The 23229-nt window shown below is 37.3% G+C and overlaps 1 protein-coding gene across 3 annotated transcripts in view; it reads right to left on the reverse strand.

The window, feature by feature from the left end:
• Window positions 1-23229, reverse strand: part of ELOVL6 (ELOVL fatty acid elongase 6) — a 137649-nt gene that overhangs the window by 34143 nt on the left and 80277 nt on the right. For all 3 annotated transcript variants that reach the window (XM_072810311.1, XM_072810312.1, XM_072810310.1), the window contains exon 3: window positions 15283-15414. In XM_072810311.1, coding sequence (XP_072666412.1) covers window positions 15283-15414 — 132 coding nt within the window. The remainder of the gene's footprint in view (window positions 1-15282; window positions 15415-23229) is intronic.

Below are 23229 nucleotides of genomic sequence, written 5' to 3' on the forward strand. Positions count from 1 at the left end.
AACAAACCTTTGTGATTATCCAAGCAGTCTGTTTTACTTTTTTTTTTTTTTTTTTTTAGTCTGTTTTACTTTTAATGTATTTCAGTAGTTGAGGATATGCCAAGGTCTATTGATGTCCCAAATGAGAGGATCTCTCTCAGCACTTGGATTCAAGTTGATGGGATGATAACCCCTCAGGCAGCAGCTTGTAACATGTGCAAATATAGTTCTGTGAGACCATAAACAGAAGCCTGCTGGTCACCACAGCAAGGTGACCTGGAGGTATCCCCTGGCAGCAGCCACAAAAATCAGGGCAGCAAATGAGGCTACAAGGACCTTTCTGGGAAATACGTGCAAACTGTAGCAAGGCAGAGGAGAACACAAAGATGGAGCCCATCAACCTCGGTCCCTGGAGAGTACCCCAGCAGGCCCCTACGTGTGTGTTAATTTCGATGCTTGTCCTTTGGTCTGATGTTTTAAAATAAGCAAATGAGCCTCTTGATCAGCTCTTTCTGCACTCGGCCCTGGGATGGGGGAGTCTAAGTGCACAAGCCCTTTAAGAGGTGCTTTTCAGGTTGATATAGACTTGAAGCTCTTGTGTGCGCAAACCCCACTGATTTTCAAAGGTAGATATTTTGGCGCCTCATCTCTCAGGTGCACATCTTAAAAGTTGAGATGTCTGATGTGGGGTTCAAACCCTTCACTCCTCAGGGAAAAGCTCCAGGTTTTCAGTTGACCTCCCCGATTATGGGTCTTTGTGCCTATGGTGGACTTTATGGTGAGACTGTGTCTCAAGGCACACCTACAACTTCAATATGGGTTTTTTTTTTTTCCCCATTTGCCTGATGTAGAGGAACCTCTCAGCTGCTTTTAAGAATTTTTTTCAGTGGAAACTGTTCTATATATAGCTATAGATTTGGTGTGTCCATAGGAGGTCGTGAGTTCAGGATCTTTCTACGTTGCCATCTTGATCTGGAAGCTGCCTTTTCTTTTAACGACTTCAAGCTTTAACCTAGTTCTACTCTGAATTTAAGGATCAAAGTCCTTAGGAGCACAGAAAATTACATATACATCCTAGAGATATCAATCAGCAGATTAGAGAACACTCTAGTGCAATTCCTTAACTCTTGGGTGTGATTAAAAATGGGTTTGGTTTTAGCAAAAACATATGGGATGACAAGAAGCATTATAAGAAGTTAAGATAAAATCTCCTGAGCCAGGTTGTCTGTTTTGTTCAAGATTGCAAAAGCTGTAGAGTTTGAAACATGTTCTTTTTAAAGGCAAGAATTAGGTTTTTTCTTCTCAGTTCTCTCCTAAGTTCTGCAGTCTTGCCCTGGACCCTTTTGATTTTATTTAAAAAAAATTTTTTTGGAACCAACCTAGTGTACCTCCAGTTTAAAGCTAAACCTTTATAGAGAACCCAGATCACTACTCCCCATAAGACAACTCTGAGTAGCTAATAATTCATAATTTCAAGCTGTAGACAATTATATAAAGCTGTATTGAAGATTTCTTTTTTTTTAATGGTCTTCTTTTTTAAAGATTTTTATTTTCTATTTATTCATGAAAGACACAGAGAGAGAGGCAGGGAGCCCGACATGGGACTCGATCCCGGGTCTCCAGGATCACACCCTGGGCAGAAGGCAGGTGCTAAACTGCTGAGCCACCCGGGCTGCCCTGTATTGAAGATTTCTGCTCCAGCTCTGGGTTAAAACAAATTCCTAGAAACAGTGAACAATCTCTCTTGGCTACTTCAATTACCCTGGACATTCTTTCTTTCTTTCTTAAAAATATTTATTTATTTATTCATGAGAGACAGAGAGAGAGAGGGGCAGAGACACAGGCAGAGGGAGAAACAGGCTCCATGCAGGGAGCCCGATGTGGGACTCGATCCCAGGACTTCAGGACCTTGTGCCAGGCTGAAGGCAGGTGCTAAACCGCTGAGCCACCCAGGGATCCCCCACCCTGCACATTCTTTCTAAGTCTGTGATGCTTATCTACTTCTCAGAATAAAATAATGTAAAAAGGCCACTTCTCTGTCCACCCTAATACCACTAGTAATGAAAGGAAAGGAGGAAAAGTAAACTGTTGCTTTCTTATGCTATTAGGGAAATGCAATGTGTGAACAATAAAGTATTTTAATATATAGGTTTGATTCTAAATCCTAGGGTTCTGAAAACTGAAGAACTGTTGCAGATGAAAATATATACAGTGAGGATTGCGTGAGTACCACAGATGCCTGAAAGCATGACAATTTAGTCATAAGTGATGGTTAAGAAGGGATCAAACAACCCTCACCAATTTTCACCTGCAAATGTTTTGAAACAAATGGTAGGGAAAGAGTTGCAAGGAGACCTAGCTACCAGTTGCACTGTTGGTAGCCCTGGATAATAGAACTGCTGGTTGTAAGGGAGAAACCCAGGCCCTCTATTTCACATGCAAAATCAAGTGAGAGCTAGGCAACCTGTCATATCCACAGCATCATTAAAAATAGATGAGCAGGTACTATGTGGAGTTCTTGGTTGAAATACAGAGGAGAAAAATTGATAGCTTTCATGAAAGAACCGCCAGTAGTTTTATGATTGAGGTCAGAAGAGGCATGCAAGTTCTTTCATATGGGAAAGGCATTATATTTAGGAGGAGGACTTTCACTTATCTAACAGCACTGTGTAAGTGACCAGTGTTTATTGAACCCTAATTTCATGTCTTTTCTACAGTTTTCGACTGTCCTTGAGGACATGTGGACCATGAAGGGAAGGAAGATCCATCTGTCAGTATTTTCAGTTCATTCACTAAATGGCCCTCTCCAGAATAAACTTCTAGTACTTTCACATGTCATTCCTTTTTCAGATTCCTTCAGCCAGTCTACCACTGTGGGCAAGTCAACTTAATAATGGGGGCGGGGAGATGGGCAAAATAAGTGACGGGGATTAAGAGGTACAAACTTCCAGTTATAAAATAATTAAGTCACTGGGATGAAAAGTACAGCATAGGGAATATACTCAACGGTATTATAATAACTTTGTATGGTAACAGATGGTAATTAGACTTATCATGGTGAGCAACCGTGTGATATACAGAATTGTTGAATCACCGTGATGTATATCTGAAACAAATATAACACTGCATTTCAACTATGCTTCAGTATTTTAAAATTTTTAAAAATTATCAATGTCAGCATCATCTGATAGATTCCAAATTATGCAATTGGGCAATTCATAAAGTTAGGTCTGAACATTTTTTTAAGGACTTGGTTTTTCATTCAAAGCCTTATAGAATTTTTGTTTGTTTTACCTTGCTAACAAAAAGGATTGTTTAAAAATTTGTGAGGTAACGGGAAGTTTAAACACTGTAATTCTTCAGTCTTAATTCAAAATAATCCTTAACAAATGCTTCAGGTGTTATTATACTTATAGCCTAAATTACCATGTGATCTGTTCAAGAATGCTCATGTTATTTCTCACACAAGTTTCAGAAAAGCTATCATATTCCAGCTATTTAAATACTAATTCATTTTGGTAAAATGATTTCAAATGTTACATGTCAGCTGTTTCAAGTTGTTATAGCAGCAGTAATACAAACATATTCCTGAACTCTTATTTTTGTCCCAACTCAAATATATTAACTGGATTACAGAGAATTAAAATTACAATGAAAGAATCTCAAGCTTAGTGTTAAATTATGGAAAAGGCATGTGCCAAAATATTAACAATAAATATCTGTGTGTCGTGAGATTAAAGGCTTTCTCTGTGTTTCCTGTGGTTTCAGTCTTATACAGAGAGACTTTTCACTTTTATAACTAGAAAAAGAACTTATTTAATAAAAAAACTACTGAATAGTGTTTCCAATTATAAGTAGGCAAATGTTGTCGAGTGGAGTGTCTTTCTGGCAGAAGGAGAGGCCATTCTTTGCCTGTGCTTACATTAACCTGCTGCTGTTTCCATGTATTCCATTGGTGATGGTCTGAGTTTTCTATAAACTTTCTTTTTAAAGATTTTTATTTATTTATTTGAGAGAGAGCAAGAGTAAGGGGAGGGGCAGAGGGGTAGAGAGATATGGTATAAAGAATCTCAAACAGGGTGGCTCAGGGTAGTTGAGCGTCTGCCTTTGGCTTGGGGCTTGATCCTGGAGTCCCAGGATCGAGTCCCAGGATTGAGTCCCACATCAGGCTCCCTGCAGGAAACCTGCTTCTCCCTCTGCCTCTCTCTCCTGTGTCTCTCATAAATAAAACAATAAAATCTTAGAAAAAAAAAGGAATCTCAAACAGACTCTGAGTTGAGCTCGGACCCCAACAGGGGGCTCGATCTTATGACTATGAGAGCTTGACCTAAGCCAAAACCAAGAGTCAGACGTTTGACCAACTGACACTCAGGCACTCCTAAACTTTTTATATTTATAACAAACTGTCATAAATCATAAACTTATGTCCTATCTGGATGTGATCACTACACAATGAGTGAATTGTTTTTCCTTTAATTTGGAGGGAAACAGATAAATCAGGCAAGTCTGGAGCCACAGGGTGACCTGCAGGTCACTGCCCAGCCTAACGCAAGAGAGGCCAGCCAGCCTGCACCTTGGCCAGAGCCCAAGGTGCCACCTGCAAAGCAGAAGGACCTGTTTCCCTGGCTCCTTTTCAGTAAGTCTTTTTCACAGCAACTTGGAATTCTCTCTCGCATTGCACATTTTTATTTTAAAAAAAAAATCAAAATATCATACATTTACTTAATTAGTTATTATCTTCTTGGAAATACTAATAGGTAGTTCCTGGATTCAAGGGAAAAGCAGACAATGTTTCCTGTTTCCACCTTTGGAAAGAAGACTTTCCAAAATAGAAAAGGAGAGTTACTAACAACCATGTACAAGTCCCCTATGTTCATTTCCCTTTTTAATTAAAAAAAAAAATATATATATATATAAAATAAGTTTATATGTATTTATATATATGTAGTACCTATATGGACCTTAAAGATGCAGCATAATATCAGACAAAAATTCCTGCCCCCATAGAATTCATAGTTCAGTAGGAGGAGAATGAACAAGATTAGCAAAAACAGAGTACACTAGAAGGTACTAAATGCCAAGGAGAAAAATAAATCAGACAAGGATGGTAAGGAGTGTGTGGTGAAGGACTGTTGTGATTTTAGGGAGGCTGAAGAAGGTCTCACCAAGAAGGTAAAATTTGAGCAAAGACTTGAAGGGGATTAGGGATAAACCGTTGGAATATCTGGATAAGGAATGTTCTGGGCAGAGGAGGGAAATTGTGAGAACCCTGAAGGAGCAGCCTAACTAGTATGGTTAAGGAACAGCAAGCAGTGGGGCAGGAGGAGCAGGGGGAGGAGAAGGAGGGAAGGGGAGGTCAGAAAGTAACAAAGACCAGACTGTGTAGAGCTTTGCAGGCCTTTGGAAGTCCCCTTCAATTATGTAACATCAATCTCAGATTTCTCTTTTTTTTATATTGAGATATAACTGACATATAGCATTATATTAGTTTTAGGTGTACAACCGAATAATTCAATATTTATACATATTGCAAAACGATTGCCACAGTAAGTCTAGTTAACATCCATCAACACAGTTATAATTTTTGTTCTTGTGCTGAGAGCTTTTAAGATCTATTCTCTTGGCAACTGTCAAATATGCAATGTAGTATTATTAAATATAGTCACCACGCTGTACATTACATCCATATGACATACTTATTTTATAATTGGCAGTTTGTACCTTTCGACCCTCTTGCCCACCTCCTATCTCCTGCCAACAGCAACCACCAATATATTCTCGGTCTATGAATTTGCAGTTTTTTTGTTTAAGATTTCACATATGTGTGAGATTATACAGTATTTGTCTTTGGTTCATTTTCACATAACAATGCTCTCAAGGTCCATTCATGTTGTTACAAATGGAAAGATTTCATTCCTTTTCAGAGACAAATAATATTCCACTCTATATATCTCTCACATTTTCTTTACCCATTAATCCACCGAGGGGCACCTAAGTTGCTTCTGTGTATTGGCTATTCTAAGTAATGCTGCAATGAGCAGAGAGCTGCCTGTATTTTTTTAAATTAGTGCTTTTTCCTCCAGATAAATACCCAAAGATGGAATTTTTAGATCATATGGTAGTTCTATTTTTAATGTTTTAATAACCCTCCATTCTGTTTTCCATAGTGGTTCTACCAATTTACATTCCCATCAGTAGTGCAACAAGGGTCGCCTTTTTTCTGCAGCCTTGTCAACACTTACTGTTTCTGGTCTTTTCCAGATTTCTTAAAGCGTGCTGTCATTTCACAGATGGAGCCTTATCATACCAAGTGAAGACTGGACTGAGGTAGGTCCAATGCAGCTGACCACAAGAAATATCAAGGGTGAGTAAGTAAAATGACTGAAAATGCTGATCGCTTGTGACTAGAGCAATGGCAAAATGTGAGATTTCTAAAAATCTATCAATTTGGAAACTCTGTATGCCAAAGTGTTCCAGGAATGGTGGGACACAGTGTGGCCTTAAGGAACTCAAATGGTCTCCCAGGAGGCACACTGGAAGGCAGCATATGGTCTGGTTAAATGATGCATGGCAGCAAGTTTGGTAGAAGCTGAGATATGTCTTGAAGTGATATGTGCTAATGCTTTATGGAGGTGGCATTCTAAGTTGTCAAGGTGATGCTAATGCTTATTTGCTTATTTTTATTTTTTAAAAGATTTATTGAGAGAGAGAGCATGCGTGTGAGCACAAGTGAGGGGAGGGGCAGAAGGAGAGAGACAAGCAGACTCCCCACTGAGCCAGGAGCCTGAGGGGGCTCAATCCCAGGACCCTGAGATCAGGAACTGAGCAGAAGGCAGATGCTTAACTGACTGAGCCACCCAGGTACCCCAAAGGGATGGCTAATATTTAAAGAAAGAAAATGAAGGAAGAATGGAGAAAGAGAAGGAGGTGTGGGGTGTTCAAAGACATGAATTTAGGATGAGCAAAGTGGGTTTGTTTTACAGGCAATAATCAAACACATGTTGGCTTGAATGGAAAATGTGTACAGTGCAGGGGTGAAAGGTGGATCAGGAGAAGATCATTATTTTTTTATGGGCAGATTGAAGTTCTGACTTATATGCAAAAGAGTTTCAATTAAAGTTTAGAGAGGAAAATGGTATGGTAGGTAGAGTCCCTTGGATAGAGAAAACATTTGGGAGATAGCAATTAGTGTTCGCAAATACTTAAGAAGTGAAGCAGCAAAGGTGGTGACTGGAGTGGCCAGCATGGAAATAGAGAGCTACCCCAGACAGCTACCCCAGATATTTGAGAAGAATTCTACAACGTAGTGACTGGTTAAAAGAGTCATTTGTATATTCTGAAGGACTTAAAGATGTTCTCTAAGAAAAGGGCAACAAATTTTGAGATATTCTATGAGGTTAACAAAAAGGGATCTGGCTTAAATATTTTAAATTTGAGTGGTGATATGTCAAACATTTGGAAGTGTTACAGACAGAAGAACAAATTTCAGGTGAGAGGCAATGCTAAAAATAAACTTGTTAGGGCTAAGTTGGCAAATGATTATTGGTATTTTTCCTTTTCCTGTTTCATTGAGCCAACACAATTGCTCAGTGGGTATAAATAGAAGGGCTGCTTCATTTCCCATTCAAATTGGGACATTTTGAGAGCAAGAGGGGAGCTATTAATAATTATACTGGGACAATGGGCATAGAACAGGACTGTCCCCAGTAAGTGAGGGTGAACAGATTCCAGTTTATAAACTCTATCTTACTTTTAAAGAATGGAGAGTTGCCCATTCCTTATCTTTATTATTGCTTGTTTTCTCAAAAGGAGTCAAGTTATTCAATTAATGTCACTTCATTGTAATTTGAGGCTACAGTCTATTCTGGAATAGGACCCAGTTTTAGATACCTGAAAAATAAACACAATGCTAATGAAGTAGCTTATGTCCTGTAATTCTTACTGATGATTCTGGTAAACTAATAAAGTGTGGAGTGGAGACTCACTGTATTTGAGCACTGGAAACTCATGTAAGGTCCTAGCTGACGCTAGGGTTGGGTTGGGTTGTATCTGAAAACCGAAGGATGGCATTCATTCCCAAGAAGCTGGGAGAGTGCCTAAAAGGTGTGTGCATGTGCCTTATGCACACACACACTGGGGAAGAGCAGACAGGGAAAGAATTCTCTTTATCCTGTAGTGGTGATTTGTATGGTAGTTCCTTTGCTGCAAAAATAGTTTAACAGAAGAACAAAATTGGTATTCGAACTGAGTAGAACTGTGGAGAGTATTCTGGCAAATAGCAAGGGACTCAAACACAACCCAAAATACTAAAGAAAGCCATTATCTTTCACACTACATACTGTCATCTTCATTTATGAAAATGTCAACACAGTCCCCTTCACCAGGGAAGGAAGCCAATTCTGAAAGTACTGTGTAAATGCAGGGATTAGTTTTCCTATGGCAGTGGACTTTTTTGTCTTTACTGTTTATTAGGCTTCTTATATTAATAATTTATTTTTTTTATTCAGTGTAGATACTTCACATTTTTCCTGATGTAAAGGGAAATAAAATGTGTTTTGCTGTCATTCTTTGATCTGACCTTTTAAATAACCATGTCATCTGGCTATTGTGTTATTTCTAGTCTCTGTGGTTTTATATCTCAATAAACAATTTATTTTTGAGAAAAATCTATTTGATTCTGCAAAGAAAACTTGTAGACACCCTGCCTTCAGAAAGGAAGATTTTTCTATACATCTGTTAGTTACAGTGAAAAAAAATAAGACAGAACCTGTGATTTATGAATATGGCATCAGAAGCAAAGTGTTCAATGATTTCTATGGTTCTTTGATATAATGGCACAAAATCTAGAGAGGAAGAAAGGCACAAAGTATTGATATATATATATATATTATTTTACACTTTCAAATAGACTTTATGTAAAAACAAAACATGTTAACAAAATGAGATGATGAACAAATGTTTAAATGAGCAACATCTGACTTCCATCTGTCTATAAGCTATCAATCAGACCATATATCTGTATACAATATAGAAATACTAGATAGTCTTCAAGAGTCAAACAAGTGGACAGAAGAGAAAGATCCTAAAATTACTCTCAGCCATACATACATTCTTAACTCAGGATTGTGATTAGAAAAGAGAAAATACAAAATATTCTTAATTCTAATTATAAACTTGCCATTAGGCAGGGAGGGGAAGTGTGAGGATCAATAGGACAAAATTTTTGTGTTTTGATATAAGCTTGTTTTATTTAATGTACACTGGCATTTCACCAGAATCTTACAACTGCTAGCTTTTCTTTTGAAATGTAGATCTTTTTAAAAAGACCTTATTTATTTATTTGAGAGGGACAGAGTGAGCATGAGGAGGGGGAGGGACAGAAGGAGAGGGAGAAGCAGATTCCCTGCTGAGCAGGGAGCCCAATGAGAGGCTCACACAATCTCAGGACCCAGAGATTATGATCTGAGTTGAAGGCAGATGCTTAACCAACTGAGCCACTCAGACACCCCGAAAAGTAGATTTTTCTCATTATTTGCTTTCAACTTAAAAAGAAAAAACCAACCTGCCATCCATACTTTGTGTCAAATGCAATTATCTTTTTCTTGTTTGACCTATTCCTAGTGACATAAAAATCTTACAAAAAAGTTCAAGACTCCTTTGGATCCTTCTGATACCATCATTCCCTCTGCCTCCCCAGAAACAGAGATAATCACTGGGCTGAACTTTTCAAATGTTATTTTTTTGCTATCACTGCATATATGCTAATAAATAAAAATAGGGTTAATTTATGGGTTATGAAACTTCATACATGACATCACATTCCTGTGATTATTCGGCAGCTTGCTTTTTTTTTTTTTTTACTACTCAGCATATACTTTCTAGAGGTATCTTTTCCTTTGTTACCTTTGCTCCCCTTGGTGCCACATTTTAAAATGTGAAATTTACAGCCTGTTATCAGTGCAACTGGAGCTTTTCTCCTACCACATTTATAGCTGATGTATTCAGTTATTTTATACCATTATCACTAGAATCATTCTCTACAATGTTCTTTGTAGATCAAGAGGGACCACTTTTGGCAACCATGGAACAAAATACTAGACAAGAAGTGCTTGAAGATAAGTTGATTAAGTTATTCTGAAACCTGTCATTCAATGTTCCATCATTTTACAGGTCAGTGATATATGTCCCCTCCAACAAGTTATTTTATTTTATTTATTTAAAGATTTTATTTATTTATATATGAGAGACCAGAGAGAGAGAGAGAGAGAAAGGCAGAGACACAGGCAGAGACACAGGCAGAGGGAGAAGCAGGCTCCATGCAGAGAGCCCGACATGGGACTTGATCCAGGTCTCCAGGATCATACTCTGGGCTGAAGGCGGCGCTAAACCGCTGAGCCACCTGGGCTGCCCATCCAACAAGTTTTTAAATGCCATATTTTCTCATCTGAATAGTTTCAGTTGGTTTTATTACATATCTGTTGACAGACAGTAAGACAGTTGCTAATAATTCTCTAGAGATTAGACACTGATGTGTATATAAAAGAATCACAAGTAGATTTGATTAAATACCATTCATCTGCTGCTCTGCACTGTTAAACATACTTTTTGGAATGTCCCCTCTGCTATATTTAAACACTTTGTTCTTGGAAATCTCACTGAAGAAGGAAAAAAATGTTTCTTTTTAATTAAGCTTGAATATATTTTATACTTAAGCCGATATTGAAATTTAATGACAAAATAAAAATATGGCCAGAAAATAAAATGAATTTCAATGGGAAAAACTGCCAGTTAATAACAAAGTGAGAAGTCAAACTGCAAAGCATAGAACATTTGGCTTTGTGTAAATAAAGCATCACACAACTGAGGCCAGAGTGAATCACCAGGAAACATGAGTAAGCAAATATGAAGCAAGTGTGATACTGGCCATCTATAAATATGCAGCACATCTTATTCTGATGTACGCTGACTAGACAACCTGCTTTGACCTGTTTTGGATCAGAGACCTAGAAGGCTCCTTGAAATGCCTGATGCTACCAAAGAGAGGAAAACACTGCCAGTCAGATACTGGGTAAAGGCTGCTTGAATCAGAAGCACACACATCTCCACCCAATTGAGAAAGACTTGGAGTTATTAAATAAATACACAGAAAGTGCTTTACAAATCAACTGTAGTAACCCAGCTGAGATACCACAGCAACATAATCTAATGACTCAGCAGCGTCGGAGAAGAACGGATCAGAGGTACCTCGAGGCGTTTGATGATTTTTGCCGAGAAACAATCTCATCTAAAGGATTTACTAATTCAAAGTACCAGAATTTTTCTCAGTATTTATTCTAAGGAAATGTTCAAATATCTAGTGCCAAATGCCACACAGAATTAGCTCATCAAATACGGAAATGCTTGTCCTCAAGTTGGGCACTATGTCATCATCCCAGTCATATTCCCAAGAACTGACACCAAACAATGATAGTTTGAATCTGAAAAGGGTGGGGCAGGGTGTGGGAGATGGGAGAAACTCCCAAAAAAATCTCAGAGAAATTATACTTAAATAAAACGAATATATTGCAGGCCAGGTGAAAAAACTCAGTTGCAATCACATTCTACTTTCTCCATCAAAATTTATAACAGTGAATAAATTAAATAGCCTATGGCTTGTATGAAGGCTACTATCATATATCCAAAAGTAAAGAGGAAGAAAAATATTCTACAGGTAGTTCTTGCCAAACTAGATAAAACTGTGTACCACTTTCTGAAGTAAATTGGTATGAAGACGGGATTTTTATTTTTGCTTAAGTACTCGGCGTATCCACATTAATATCAATCTCAATTGTCTTCCTGAGTAAACAGTGTGTGGCACCTGCAAATTAGTCATAGTTGAGCCTCTGGCTACTATAAAAAGCTAATGGGCGGGATCCCTGGGTGGCGCAGCGGTTTGGCGCCTGCCTTTGGCCCAGGGCGCGATCCTGGAGACCCAGGATCGAATCCCACATCGGGCTCCCGGTGCATGGAGCCTGCTTCTCCCTCTGCCTGTGTCTCTGCCTCTCTCTCTCTCTCTCTCTGTGTGACTATCATAAATAAATAAAAATTAAAAAATAAAAAATAAAAAAAAAATAAAAAGCTAATGGGCAAGCTTGAGAAGTTGGGGAACAGAAATTATTTCTAAACAGCAACACACACGCACACACACACACACAAAATCACATTTTCAATGATTTTACCAAAAAAAAAAAAAATCTTACTGTTCCTCCCCTCCCCGCATTTTTAATTCCTCAAACCCAAAGTTTTGGTTCTCTTTCTCTTTCCTTCTTTTTCCAAATAGAGAATATCTTATCCTGTAGTGGGCAAGAGGGGTAAGTGGAATAGATGCAGGCCATCTGATACAAGAATATCTCCCGAGCAAGGAATTTCTGAACTTCTCTATTAGGAGCTATTGACAGATGGACTTGAAAATCTGTGAATTGTAGTAAGGTAAAAGCCATTCAAAACCATATTCTTTTGGGAACTTGGATTTTGGCATGAGAGGAAGGAGATATAAGAACTTAAGTAAAACACTCTCTACTAGCAAACATGAATTAGAAGTATCACTGCCAACTCTAGATGCAACTTTTGAAAAAAAATTCTATTTCTGGTTTCTGAAAGGTCTAGAAATAAAAACTACCTTAGTCTCCAACAACCACCCCAAAACTCAGTGGTTTGTAAATACAAGGAGCTAGGGCTCCTTGGAGAAATGGGTCATTGTAGTTCTGGATAAGGAATATGCAATATGCCTGGCCTGAAACATCTTGTCATCCCCCACCACAACCCCAATCAAGCTATGAGCACTAGTCAATGCATGTGAAGGGTGTCAGGAGCCCACGTGAAGAGATTCACATTGGTCAAATATGGATAATTTATCATCAAAAAGAATAATAGCAATGAATGAAAATGTATCCAAATCAAATTCATCCAAAAATCAATGACACATGAAGTATGAATGCATGAGTTCATAATGATACTTAAAAAAAAAACCCAAAAAACATTATTGTTTATATGCCAGGTAACCAAATTGTCTTCTTTTTTGAAACTGCTAAATATGGCAAAAATCAAACACTTATCCTGCCTTTGCTATAATAACTATATATACTTTAGGATAGCTGAATAGATGATAAAGGTAATTTCCTCTTGTATAAAGTCTTGTCAAATGTTAAAACTAAATATAGTCAAATGTCTAGATCAAACTACCAACTAATAACAAATACAGGGGACAGAAGAATGCAATCAGCATAATCAGCAGTTCTGAAGAAACTATAAGGGGCAAATGGATGGATGGGGAGCTGGGGGTTGGCAGAGGGCTGAGGAGAAAGGCAAGTAGAAACCTCTAAGTTAAAAGAAACCAACTAATGAAAATGCATGGATCTTATTTTGATCCATATTCTTAAAAATAAATTGAAAAACATTTTTTTATGAGACAAGTGGGAAAATCTGAACACTGAAGGATAAAGGATTTTTACTAATTTAAGTGAGATCATAATACTCTGGTCGGTTTTTAAAAATGAGAAGTTAACTTTTAGAAGTGGTATCATTTCATTCAAAAGTAGTTCAGTTTGTATTATTTCCAAATAATTTTGGGGAAAGAGGAAAGTTGGTAGATGAAAGAAGATTGATCCATTTGGTGATAATAGTTTAAGCAGTGTAACTGGTGCATGGGAGGGGGGGCTCCTTGAACTCTTCTTTGCTCATATGTATGCAAGTTTTTAAAAAACGAAAGATAAAGGCTTTTGTTGAAAACTCTAAAATACTGAAAGGCATCATTAGGATAAAAATTAACTTTTTCCTTGGGACACCTGGGTGGCCCAGTAGGTTAGCGCCAGACTCTTGATTTTGGCTCAGGTCATGGTCTCAGGGTTGTGGGACCAAGCCCTGTGTCAGGTTTTCACCCTCAGCAGGGAGTCTGCTTGTCCCTCTCCATCTGCTCCTCCCTCCTTTTGCCCCCCGCCCCCCGCCATGATACATGGTCTCTCTCTCTCTCTCTAAAATAAATAAATAAAGTCTTTAAAAAAGATAACTTTTTCCTCAAATTGCAAAATACTTTAGTAGAGGCATGCTTTGTGAACCTTAGATGTGAACAAAAATGAAAATGCTCCTTTGTATTATAGAGAATCATGTCCTGATACTGATTAAAACGGAAGAATTTTTTTAGTGACAGATCCAAATCATGAGCACTTCAAAAGTAGAACTTACAAAATGTACCAAATTAGAGTATAGCCAGTGGTAGCAAGCAAATGAGTGGATGCAGGGATCTGACATAATGGAAATGCACAGATCATCGGAGTTAATGAAAATCCTCTTCCTGCCTGATCATTTTTAATAAACTTTGAGTGACTAATGAGGCTTTTAATGATACCATCTATTTCTGCTTAGTGGTGGGACAGTTAATATGTAGTATAAAAAAATACGAGTGCATATTCATAAATATTAAAATAGTTACTTATTTGTAGTATATCTACATCTTCTTCCTCCACTTCCTCTTCCTTCAAGTGGAGTTATAAACTTGTGGGTTTTGACAAGCAAAACATTTTTCTGGCGCTTGTATGGATACCAGCTGGGTGCTAATTTGTCCTGTGATGGACTAGATCACTAAATATTACAAAGCTAGAAATGTTCCTTTAAGCTTCCAGGAATGTGTCTGAATGTTGGCTGGCAGATGCCCCCGAGGAGATAGCTCTTGTCTGACAGCCTGTATGATGAGTTCTAGCCAATACAAAGGAAGAACTGGTTGCATACACATAAGCCAGCAAGTCAGTTCAGGCAATGGGGGTGAATGGTGCTTTGGGGGATGCACCGCTAAAAGCATTCTCTGGTCTAGTAATACTGACATAGACAGGTGTCCAGTATCTAGTCATGTGTCTAAGTGCCATGTTTTGATTACACATTAGTCAGTAACAGCATCCCCAGCACATTTAAATCCTACTCTGTCATAGGATCAATAGTTTACCCATGTGGTTTTGCATTTAACCCTTCAGCTATATTTAAGCAACAAAAATGATGGAATTGACACATTGCTTCTAGGCCTGAGAGATAAACTAGATCACTGGGTGAGCAGTTTGGACAAGACAATAAAAATAGCCTGAAAATAACAGACTGAGTATACTATGACAAGTTGTTTGCAAAGAAGGCCTACTCTCTGGGCATGGCTTTATGTTATCCTCAGGGTATTGAACAGTCAAAAATAGACGGTATAAGATAAAATAGTCAAGCATTGCTTCTTTCAGCCAAGTCTGATGAAATGGATGGATTGCATTGGGAAAATGAAGAGAAACCTACCTGAAGACTGCAAGGGTCAGAGACCAGAGCACTAATGGCTTCCTCAGTTCAAACTTGGCCCGTTTGTTCATCAGGTGCCGACCACCAAAGATAAAGGCAGCATACAGTGCGGAAAACAGGAAAGATTTCTTCCTGCAACAAAAAAAGCCAGTATCTTAGGAAATAAAAATCTTTCAGGCAATTTATTTTTATTCATCAGAAATTTTTATTTACTAATTATTCATAATATTTTATAGCAGTACCTCTTTGTAAGCGCTAAAGGCATATTCTTGGGAATGTGCCCCTTTGCTGAAGAGAGAATATTTATTTAATCCTTTTGGTGACATGGCATTCCATGGAAACCTTCCTCGGCAAATTAGGTCATTCTAGATTAACCAACACATGTTGGAATAGAGCCATGCTCTTTTGGGACTCTTTGACTTTAAAAATTTCTACAATGTAACATTAATATAACAAAAAGAAAAATTTTCACTGGGGGAACTAAAGCACTAAAATCAAGCTACATGACTTAGGGATTCCTGGTAGACATCATTCAATGCAATAAGAAGAACACAGAACTACCTAAAGCAGACTTGCCTTAAAGCTTGAATTTGAATCTAATCAAAATCTGATTTTACTACTTATTCACAGGAAATATAGACTGTGGGAACTTCCATGGGACAACTGAACTTATTTCTTCAATTAAGTTAGGAGTGTGGAATCCAGTGAGACTCTTCTAGATTAAGAAGTGATTTGAAAGACTACAAAGACAATAAGTATACTTTGGGGGGGGGTCTTTATTTAAGCAAACCAATGGGAAAAAGACTTTTTTAAAAAAAATCAGACAGTGTTTAGTAATAATTTTAAAAGTGCTTATTTAATATTTATGGGTGAAATTACATGTCTTGGGCTTGCTTTAAAATATCCCAGGAAAGAAACAAAACCAAAACAATATTCAGTGTAGAGAAATGAACCAGATTAACAAAAGGATAAAGGAACACAGGGGCTCATTATTCTCTCTCTCTTTTCGTCAGGCTTAGGTAGGACTCTTAGAATCTTTAGGTCTTCCTGGTTTATTACAGTACCAAGTAAACAGTGGAATTGATAATACCAATAAGAACAAAAACAAGATTCTATAGAACTATGATTCAATAGAAAGTAACAGAGGCCCTGTAAATAATTTAAACACCTGAATGAACTTACTAAAAAAGGAGTATTTCTCTTAAAATAGATATTCACCCCTCAATTAGATTAAAAGGGAAATCGTTGAAAAGTTACAAGCATAATGCAAAAAGCAAAATGAATTAACCTTAAGAGCATTTTTTGCAAAATGCTTCTTCCTAATTGCTGATATACCGCTAGTATATATTGCTGACTAAAGAGGGATTTTCATTATTTACACAAGCAACACACCTACTTCAATGAATGCATGTGACAAACATGGTGAACACTACCCAATAAAGCAGTAATTCCAGTAATCAACCCACAAAGGTGGAATAAGCCACTTCCAACTGAGGTTTGCAGATTCTCTTGGAAACACCCAAGACCTGGCCCATTGGAACCACTTGATAAATATTTGTTGGATGATCATGGTCTTTTCCTATCAAATTTTCTGATAGGAAAAAAATAATTATGCACCTGTGCACTCAGCAAACATTAGCTGAGTGAATTAATGGTTGTACTTTCCCAGTAACATATGAATTACTAAAAAAATGAAATATTTGCAAAAAAACACGATCCATTTTCATCCTACATAAACAGGTAATTTCTATACTTCAAAGAGAGGTGGAAACATGAGACAATTTTATGGAAACTTTATTAAACATTTCAAGAGGAAAGTACTTTTGGCTACAAATGTGCACATATAATAAATGTAAATATGAATGTGAATGAGTATATATAAGTATACTCGTGTGTGTTATAGGAATTTTGCAAGTGTATGTCACTAAATTGAGTCCTAATCATTATCTGCATTTACACACACACACATTTTTATATATATGCATATATATGTATATATATATATGCAAGGACTCATTAGATAACAAATTCTATCAAGTTAATATAAGCAACAGTAATATGAAATAGTATATATTTTTTTATTATTCTTTTCTAAATCTTTTAAAATAATTTTCTTCTTCTTCTTCTCTAAATGATAAAGGTAATAATGAGTGACAATATTCATAGTATGATTTAGGGAGTGAGTCCTGTGGGTGGACACACATAGTGCTAAAGAGCTTTCTCCTTTGATCCTCCTAATCACCTCTAATGTAGGTAGAGCATTATCTTCATTTTATGGATAAGCAAACAGGCTTAGAGGTTAAGCCTCAGATCTCCCTGTTCTCCTGTGGTAAACTTCCAGGAGGGAAAGAGCGTACCTGATGTGTTATTTTATAGTCATGTAAGAATTCTGCAAGCCCTCCTACTAAATTGCATGATCATTGTTGTGTGGCACATTGTTTAACTGTGAATAGACCAAGAGGAATCTCTGTGCCTTCACATTTCAACTATCATATTTTTGGGGCTTGGAACACTTTGATCCAAACCCTGTTTAGCTCATAGAGAATACAAAGGAATTATATATGACTCCCGAAAGCTTTTCCTTAAATTATCTATCATTTTTGCTCTTGCTCAATCTAATTCAGATTTTGGTTATGGTTATAGATTAATTGTATTACTTACAATTATGAACCAACTTAAATAGATGTCTTTATACGATCCTATCATTCTAGCCATTAAGTGAAAAATATTGTTCCTTGAAGAACCAAGAAAAATACAAAAATCTTCCCTTGGGATTTTTTTCTTCTACATTTCTTCAGCTATGGAATGAAAATTAGTCCTAATGCACTATTAACATCCTGGCACAGACCATTCTCTCTTCTATGTGTTTTCTAAAGATATCTTTACCAACCTTCAATTCCACAGCTAGGGCAACCAAGTCAATCAATATAGATGCAGAGAATTTGAGAATTCCAAGAAACTTTGAGATGGAGCCCAATTTCCTTGTTCTACAGAAGAGGGAACGGGGGCTGGGGGGAGGTGCTGGATGACATTAGTTTCTTATAATCACATAGCCACATCCTGTATATGGGCCAAAACTACCAAAATTTTGCTCAAGCAGATAGGTAAATATTAATTGTCAAGGTTAGAGCGGAGTCACATGCTGTGATAAAAAGTGCTTATTGTATACCTTATAAATCTACTGTGGTGAAATTCAAGTATGTTATGGTTTAAGTTAACTCAGAATGAAGCTTTAACTTCTTCTGTAAGAGGGAGTCATCTAAGAAAGCATTAACTCTTACCTCTTCCAACAGAGAAATCAAAATGTATCATTTATAGTTGAATGTATCATGATTTTTCCATTTAGCTTAGAATAAGGTAAGATTTTCTTTAGCCAACTGCACAATTTAAATGGATTCAAATTACCTTTTGGTTCTGCCATCTTTTTGGTAAATGTTCAATTATAGTCAAGATGAGTAATGACTTCCTGCTAGCCCACTTACTATTTAATGGGGAGAGAGGAGTTCTCTAATGCTTCAATGTTAATCTAATAATTCTTCATATTCTGGCAGGGCTCCATAGCTGGGTATAATGGTAACACTACATTGTTTTATTACTAGATAACTAGCAATTTCCAGAGGGACTCCTCCTGTTTAATGAATCTTAAATGTATATCATAGAGCCCAACCCTTCACTATAGGTGCCTAATACTTTTCAGGACACTGCTTCTGTAGCTATAATTACAAAGTAGCCAACTAAGTAAAGATCACCCAAATGAAATACTGATGTGCTTTGAGCTTGTTGGGTTTGTATTTACTCTTTGCCCCCTTCCATTTCTGTCATCCATGTGAATGGACATTAGCCCATAACTAGTAAAAATAAATAATGGCTTTCTTATTTATCTTTAGAAAGGTGCATTTTTCTATCATTCTACCCAGGTCGAAAACATTCCTAGGAGGTGTTTTTTCTAGTCTCACAGAGTAGCTGTTAATTATTTGTACTTATTGTTCTATCTAATAACACCTATCAAAGAATGACTATATGCATATACATTCAAATGTGTTTTTTGTGGGTTGTTTGTGTGTGTGTGTGTGTGTGTGTGTGTGTGTGGTTTTTTTGGTCAACCCCTGAGCTTCCACTGAAACCAGGACCTGACTCTCTAACACTCACATCAAGATCTCTGTTGGCTGACTTGCGCTCTTCTAAGAGTCAAACAAGTTCATTTGAGAATGGTGAGACTTTCTTTCTTGTGGGTGGCATTTCAACAGAGGTTAATTGCTAATGAACACCTTGGGAAGATGGCCTGAACGCCTCTGGGCCTGGTTCTTGTGGCTACCAGGCATGTGTAAGGTACAAGGCAGAGCGAAAATACAAACAAAGCTTTGAGGAAGAAAAGGAAAGCACACGGGAACACCTCATGGGCTTTGACTGATAGTTACCAAGCACAGAAAGTTTTCTAGACGAAGAGACTGAAACTGAGAAAAAATGCTAATTGGTGAGGCCATGTCTCTTTTAAGACTTGTTTAGTTCAGGGGCACCTGGGTGGCTCAGTGGTTGAGCGTCTGCCTTTGGCTCAGGGCCCGATCCCCAGGTCCCACAAGGAGCCTGCTTTTCTCTCTGCCTATGTCTCTGCCTCTCTCTCCGTCTCTCTCATGAATAAATAAATAAAATCTTTAAAAAATAATGGAAATATGTCCATAATAAATGCAAATGAATAGTGACTTTATAATTGCAAGACAAAGCTGTGACTAAAGGGAAGGGTGTTATTCTAACCATTTATGTGTGACCCAGGAAGCCAAATAATGTGTGATTTCTGAGTTTAAGTTGCAAATACCCTCTTTTCCTGTTTCGCCTTCCTCTCAGATGTGAGTTGAAATATCACAGGTACTCCTTATTTATTTAAAAAAAAAAAGCTGAGAAAACCATTTTTCTGTAATTCATTTTTTTCTATTGTTGAAGCAGGGCCATGCTCAAAGTGGAGTTGCATTAGTACAATGGACTGAATGTCGTGGCTACGTATCTCTTTCTAGGGAAGTACACTCCTTCTAAAACAGAACTGTTACACAAAGTTGCTTGTACATATATGTCAACATACCATTTTTGCCTTCTGTCACCTTTTCATAAATGTTGATGAATTCTATTTTCTTGTTGGCTTTTTTTTTTACAACGGGAAATATGATCTTCCTACTTTCAAAATGTTAAAATCACATACATATACAGCTCCATTAAAAATGTCACCTCTCTAACACCTGAATCAGCAAGATACTGATTAATTACCTTTCTTTTATCAGTTGCCGATAAAAAATGCTGACATCCATCCATCCGTTCACAATTTAAATGAACGTTCATCATTTTCATTTGCAGGGTATTTAGCATGCCCCTGAATGAAAAAATGATAATGAACTAATCCTTACATAAGAGTAAATTCTCCTCCTATCAATCTAGTTAGAAGGACAGGAAAAACATGCTATAGATAATAATGTCTGATAAAAATTCTGGTGCAGGAGATATTAACGTGATGAGAAAATGTCCTGTGGAGGGGGGACTTTGAGGTAGACCGTTTAAGGATTTGAATGGATGGCTAGATGTAAGTGAAAATTTGAAATGGAAAGACAGCAGTGCCTTAGGCATAAGCCAAGCTGAGCACATATCACACCTGATGTTTCCACGGCAGGTAGGGAGACATGGGAGAGAGTCAGTTTGGAAATGTGGATTAAAGCCAGCTTGTTAGAGCTCTGGTAGCAGAATTAGGTCTGCATCTTCTCCTCAAAGTTGTGATAGGGAGTGAGATGTGTGGTCAGTAAAGTGTTATGATGAATAGCTGAAGTATAGTACTGGAATCTGTGGCTTAATTTTCCTTTCTTTCCTTTTTTTTAAAATACAGAAGAATAGTTTCACTGATGTGTATACCATTATGTGCCTGGGGGAGAGAAGAAGGGGAAGTATTACTGCTCATGGCCCCTGGAAAGATAGATGGAGACGCGCTGGTTCAGGCCATGGAGAGCACTCAAAGTCTTATAGCTGGGTTGGGGGCCAGAATAAAAAGAGATAAGTTCATGGGGAGACTTGGCATTGATTACTCGTCTTCCAGTGGGCAGATGTGGATAAAGTTTGACTGCATCTTTAAGTCAACACAAGGGCATGTTCCCCACAACCACACGGCCAGCATCTGTAGCTGTAAAGTGCAGTAGCATGAACGGAAGGAACTTCTTTAATGAATTGCTACTCTTCCCAGGAATTATCAAATGGGATCGCCTTGAAGTTTTATTCACTTAAGAACGAATATTCTGGGGCACTGGGTGGCTCAGTTGGTTAAATGTCTGCTTTAGGCTCAGGTCATGATCCCAGAGTCCTGAGATGGTCCTACTCAGCAGGAGAGACTGCTTCTCCTTCTTCCTCTGACCCTCCCCCCCTGCTTGTGCTCTCTCCCTCTCTCAAATGAATAAAATCTTAAAAAAAAAAGAATGAATATTCTCCTGTCCTGGGAAAAGAATAGCCAATTGCTAGGCCAACTGTGGCACTGTTTCAATAACACTGATATTCGGTTCACTGTCCTAAACAAACTGTCCTGCAGAGCAAATGTCACTTTTAATCCTAAATTATCATGTTTTATGGAGATGTGAGAATATATTTTGTTTTAGAAGACATGGTTTAAAAAAAAAAAAAAAGACATGGTTTCACAAAACTGATCAGAAAGATTGAAGTTCAAAGTTAGAATTAAAGATTTAAGAGGACACTAAAACAAAGAAAGAATTAGATTCTTTCTTTGACAAAGGTTAGAGTTTCTTATCTACTTAGAAAAAGTAAAGCTTGTGACCCTCTCTGAATAAAAATTTTGCCGGTAATCTTGGTAGACAAACCTCCCATTTCAAAGCAAACTAATAATGAGCTGTGTATCGACAAACTCATTTATAGTTTGTTTTGACAGTGTGGCTCAACTTGATTACCTAGTACTGCTTGTCTCTTTGAGTTAGAATTGCCAAATAACCAAGTAACTGTCTTGCATAATATATCAGCTACTGATACTAGTCATGGCAAAACATTACAATCTAGAGGCCATGTAAAAAAAAAAACAACAGTAAGTTCTAAATAGGAGACGGCATGCAGAAATAGAATTCAGAAAGTGGTTCCATCAGCACTTCACTTTCATTGTGCTAATTCTTTTAAAGAAATGCCCTTTGTTCTAAGAAAAAGAAAGCTTTCATCTGAATTTCCAATGAAGAAATGCTCACCCGTTAAGAATATAAGAATGAATATAAGGATGAATACAGAAAGCATACTAAAATTCTGAAATATCTCCTATGAAATAAGAGCAGTGAATGACTCCCCATTATCAAACTAAATTTTACCTCTTAAAGTCTTAAAATCTACTATGAAATAGAAATGAGCATTCGTGATTTTTTTTTCCTGAAAATAAAGTTTTCTTGGATCAGAAATTACACAAAGTACAATTATGGGTTTTTGCTTGTTTGCTTGCTTGTTTTTGAAATTTGTTAGGCTGCAGGTTTTTGCTTGTTTGCTTGCTTGTTTCTGAAATTTGTTATCTATTCTAATGTCCTGCTAGCCATAGAAATAGAAAATTAGAAGTTTCATAAAATATTAAAAATATATAAAAATAAAAACTAGAGTCAAATACAGATATTTGCTTCCTACTCGTCTTCATCCTAAAGAAGCCCTGAAATGTTCTGTAGAAAATAGAATTATCTGAGAGTTGGAGACTAAAAGCAAAAGTGAAAAAACACTGTAAAAAGCATTTATGATTATTCACAATGGAACGGAAACCGGATTTCAGGTTTACAAGATTAAGTCCAATTCAGACACACAATTTTCCCAGACTTCAACTCAAAATGACAGCTGCACAGACACCAGCTCATAACAAGCAGAAACATATCCAAATTTATGAGAGCTTTATACTCAAGGACTACTCATTTGAATGGAAAGATGATCCATTTCTGCCGCAGTCTACTA

Source organism: Canis lupus, chromosome 33, assembly GCF_048164855.1.
Source record: "Canis lupus baileyi chromosome 33, mCanLup2.hap1, whole genome shotgun sequence".
Classification (NCBI taxonomy): Eukaryota; Metazoa; Chordata; class Mammalia; order Carnivora; family Canidae; genus Canis; species Canis lupus.